The sequence below is a fragment of the Perkinsus marinus genome (assembly GCF_000006405.1).
Source record: "Perkinsus marinus ATCC 50983 genomic scaffold scf_1104296977064, whole genome shotgun sequence".
Lineage (NCBI taxonomy): Eukaryota > Perkinsozoa > Perkinsida > Perkinsidae > Perkinsus > Perkinsus marinus.
In genome coordinates this window covers 344,117-348,811 of record NW_003200286.1, presented here as the reverse complement: position 1 = coordinate 348,811, position 4,695 = coordinate 344,117, and the positions used below count along the sequence as shown (strand labels likewise).

The 4,695-nt window shown below is 47.2% G+C and overlaps 2 protein-coding genes across 2 annotated transcripts in view; one reads left to right on the top strand and one right to left on the bottom strand.

The window, feature by feature from the left end:
• The window catches only part of Pmar_PMAR024747 (hypothetical protein), a gene marked incomplete at both ends in the record, with an annotated part of 1,851 nt that extends 1,485 nt beyond the window's left edge, over positions 1-366 (top strand). Inside the window, one exon of the mRNA XM_002764540.1 lies at positions 349-366. Coding sequence (XP_002764586.1) covers positions 349-366 — 18 coding nt within the window. The remainder of the gene's footprint in view (positions 1-348) is intronic.
• A 640-nt stretch (positions 367-1,006) lies between these two features.
• Pmar_PMAR024746 (HAM34 protein, putative) lies at positions 1,007-2,076 on the bottom strand (the record flags this gene model as incomplete). The annotated part of the gene is made up of 2 exons (XM_002764539.1): positions 1,007-1,423; positions 1,618-2,076. The coding sequence occupies 2 exons, from the start codon at positions 2,074-2,076 to the stop codon at positions 1,007-1,009; spliced, it is 876 nt and encodes a 291-aa protein (XP_002764585.1).
• Between the last annotated feature and the right edge of the window lie 2,619 nt (positions 2,077-4,695).

Here is a 4,695-nt window from a genome sequence, read left to right as displayed (position 1 = left end):
TCACAAAATGTGTAAGCTAGCTCACTTCGAGCTCTGTGTCGATCGTTTCTACAGTAGAAATGATCGACACATCGTCTTACTCAGTAGGAGTAGAAATTCTACCCCTACTAAGTAAAATGATGAAGAGGCTAGCAGAAGGGAGTCCCTTCAAGGGACTGTCTCGTCAGATGTTTCTTAAGAGACATCTGGTGTATCACCACCGATTCCATTGAAGGAGATCTGGTGTATTACCACCGATTCCATATAGGGGTATCTAGTGTAGCATTAAATTAGCAACTAGATTCATATATCAAACATCGTGTTTCGGCTGAAACAAAGTTCATTATGGGTTGTGTTGAATGTCATAAGGTCACTGACAGTCAGTAATACTCGATATCGCAACGATATCGGCATGCGGAATGTAATGATATTATCGTTGCATTTCGCATGCCCGGCACACTACCTTGGGAATTCCTGAATAGAATCCAAATCCAACCAGAACGCGATTCTTCAGGTGAGAAAGTCTTCCAGCATGCGTAGTTTCATTCACGACACGAATGTATGATAAATATTCTATATGTTGATTTATCAGGGAACTTACTCAGACTGAATACGATGTAGACATAAATCCGATCGATAGCGAGCCGAGTGGCGTGGATCAGTATAGAGAGTCCGGCAGTGATATTCTTTGAAACATCTCTGAAGACTGAATTTCAGTCATTGAAACCGAACACATTGGCTTCTTGTTATTGACAGAACCGCGGTGTTTTTTCAAGGGACTAGCGTGTCGTACGTTATGTGACGGCCACTCAGTTCGAAATCTACAAATCATTCCAAGGGCTACTAGAACGTGGCTCGAGATCTTGATGTACTACACGTCCAAGCCAAAGCCTGCGCACGGCAACTATTAACTCGATTCGTTTACGGAGCAGTGAGCTTCATATTCACGAAGAGCAATGAGAGTGGTGTACATGCGAATCGCACGATGCGATTACGCATAGAAGACTTTACTCGCAAATAATGTGAATTACATTGCAATGATACCAGACACGGCGAGAATAATCAAGCTCCCAACAGCTGCAATAGCGTTAGAAGTTGGGCCAGCAGTGGTCTCGGCAGCAGTCGGCGCGACAGTGGTACTCTCTGCTGTGGTGGTCGGTAGATTGGAAGTAGCAGCGTCCCCGCTAGTAGTTGCGGCCGCAACAGTGCTTGTAACGCCGGCTGAAACAGTTGTAGCAGCCACAGAAGTAGCAGCGGCAGTAGTGGGCACAGTCGTAGCACCAGCGCTGGAAGGGGCAACAGTGGTCGACTGTGAAGTAACCGCAGCAAGAGTGGCGAACAAGATAGCGAGACGCATCATGGTAGGATAAAATTCAGCTGAGAACTGGAGAAGGTATCCCAAACACAACATCAGATCGATCAACTCACGGGTGGGAACATCCACCTAGGATGTTATCCATACTTTAGTCATGCTCTCCAGCGGCCAAGATGAAGCTACACTATTCAATGTTACTTATCGGTCTACAAAACGAAACTGATCATGAGGACAGCAACTGTGCTGATGAGCACCGCACAACGCGAAGCTTCAGAGTTGGGTGACGTTGTCGTCGTTTGAATCACTGAGGTTGCGGATGCCACCGTTGTGCTACGCAGACCTGTGGTGGACACCGCAGTTGTCTGAACCTCCGATTCGGCACTGGTAGTGGCAACGTCAGCGGCGACGGTAGGCGTGCTCGTACTTACGGCAATGCTGGTAGCGAGGCTGGAAGAAGTCGATGCAGTAGTCGATTGAATGGGAGTGGATGTGACTTCAGAAGCAGTGGAGAAGGGCACAGTGGTAGCCTGATTCTCAGTGACAGGAAGCGCAGTTGTGACTACAGCGGGTGTCCGTGAAGCAACCATGGGAGTTGTCCCATCAACCGTGGTCGTACCAGCAACCGTAGTCGTACCAGCAACCGAAGCCGTACCAGCAACCGTAGTCGAATCAGCAAGGGTAGTCGTTGCAGCAGTAGTCACGTCAGTTGCGGTCGCGATAGTAACCTCGGAAGTCTGTGCATTGGCTAAGGCAACCAGACAAATGGGGACAAGGAGGTGCATTATGACGCAGTCAAAATAAACTGAAGAATAACTTCATCGTATAGTGCAAGTCGATAACGAAACACGTACTCACTTTCACAGTGAATATTAATCACCGAAAAACCACGAGTACTCTGTACAACAGACTGTGATACCAAGTACACAGAACAAAAATACAGAACCAAGAGACATCCAACGACGTGAGATTCCCTGATAGATGAGCTCGCGGAGACGAGCTGCCCCAACGTGGTTGCGGCAGAAGTACCAGTAGACGGTTTCGGAGCAGTAGTCAGATTCGTGGTAGATGATCGAGAGGAACCCTGCGACAGAAGGAGCTCATGACAGTGACCGCTACGAGAATACGCATGACTGCAAGAGCACAAATACTACGACCTACTTATATAACCTTTACACGCCCTCAAAACTGAACTAGACGAGTTCGTAGTTGGTAAAGTCTAGCTGACTGATGCATGATAGTGAGCGTCACACTCGCTTGCCCGGACGTTTCGAGATGTGGAGCTAGTTACTCTGAAACGCTGTTACGGAAATCGCCGCCCACCTTACTTTCGTAGTGCTACCTTTACCATAAGGCGTTTACACGGTGATTTATGTTGTCACATGACATGATACAACAAGACGTGACAGACAACGAATCGCCATAATCTGTTTCATCCGGTGAAATAGGGCCAATTGTGGGCGGTCAGACTTCTCGTCGACCCGACCGCCTTTTATTTTGTCCATACTTGAGTGGTTAGTAAGTTCAACTTGATCTCCTTACACTGCTAGAAGGAGCTACCTCCGTAGAGCTGCACCGCTGGAGTCGTAGCAGACTATCGTTCATCTTCTCTGGTGATCCGTGCAGCCCAAACTACAACACAACACGAACTGTCGTACACGGTGAGCTCACCCGGGTGAGCAGAGAGAATCCTACTGTTTAAACTTAGCCAATGAAGAACGCAGTTCAGCAAACTGTAGACCATGCAAATTAGGAGACTTCGTATTGCAGTTTTTAAAAGATTCTATGGTAACGAAGATCGCGAAAGTCACATCAGTCATGTGGTTATGATCTCACATGTCACATCCGTAGCTCAGTTATCTTCCTACTATTTCCAATTGAGCTTTCTCGAAAGAGAGCTTCACGCAGAAGCGAACTACGATCGGGTTGAGGTGCTGCGTTGGTGTATTGACGGACTACGAACCTATGTTGCTTTGCGAACTTATCACCAATGATCGGGTGCTGATTTTTGACTATCAACACAACAATGGATGTTGTTGTTTGGAAAGATTGTTTTCAAGCGATGTTCATCCCTCCCAGAGCTACGACACGCGTTCCTACAACGACAGGCTATAGGAACTGTTTTCCTCGAAGTTCGAGCCTGGACCCATATGAATTCAATGATCCTTCCAGTCTTCACACATTGCTAGGACACCTAGCTAAACCAAAACGGAAGGTCTATGGTATGGTGTGGCCACAGTCTTTAGCCTCTTTTTTTGGATAAATTCGATGCGCCACGGATCGTCCGTGACGGATGGTCATAATAAAGCGTGCACAATATTCGGATGCTGATTCGAGTTAGCTGCAACCCCTGACTCGGCATGGCTGCCATGTGGAACACCTTTCTATGTATTATTCTGAGACGAAAGTGAAGAAGATTTATGATTCTGAATACCCATTTTCAGGGAAGCTTCAGTGAATTCCATAATAATAACCATAGCCATCATAAATGTGTTTGTCGTGACTGCGTGCTTGCACGCGACCAACAATCGCGACGTGTCTTCGGCCAGTTTCCACATGATTTTCGTGTTACGAAGCACCCCTCACCTCCACGTATCCAACAAGATGTCAACATCGCTTTGGTTCGTATCACTCGGACATTCCAACAGGCTCGTGGAGTCTTATTTCGGGAGGTCGGAAAACTGCGTGGCGAGCGAGATAAGTACTAGGTAAAGAGGACGACCCGAGCCGCCGTCGAAACACGAGTACTGTAACTCTCCATGAGGCTTTTGTGATATTCTCAACTGAGTGTTGGCCGAATAGCCAATACATGTGAGCATTCAGGTATTGGACCGAGGGTCGCGGGTTCGAACCCTGGCTCAGTCAATATTCTCCTACGAAATTCCAGCGCAAGGTGTTTTCCTGTCTTGGTTTGTGTGGCGTAGACTTAGCAGTGACTTTATGTCCGACCCAACACTCGTCTTTCTAGAAGACCTAGCTCAGATCAGTGGTGACACGACGTGTCAATCCCCATCGTGCCCTGCAGTGTTACTATGTGTGAGTCTTCTGAGGCTATCAGCGACAGTTCGGCGAGGCCGACTCACTCAGTTCGCGGTTATTGGACATCGTGCGTTGAACATCAGCGATGCCGAACCAGACTACTTCACTGAAATCCAGTATTGTCACTATTTTTACGAGAAGAGTAACGTTTAAAATGACAACAACGCAAGGCGTTAGTAAGGTGCCTCTGTTGAGACCGGCCTATTACGAATACCCATATATGATGCCAATGGTTCTGTTGAGATTAAGATATGCTCTAAGGTGAGATCTAAAGCAGTGTTGGAATATATGCTCGCTTTTCTCAGCTGAGCTCAGGAGTTTCCTCAATATACAAATTTGGGTAGGAGTGCAGAAATCAACAGCAG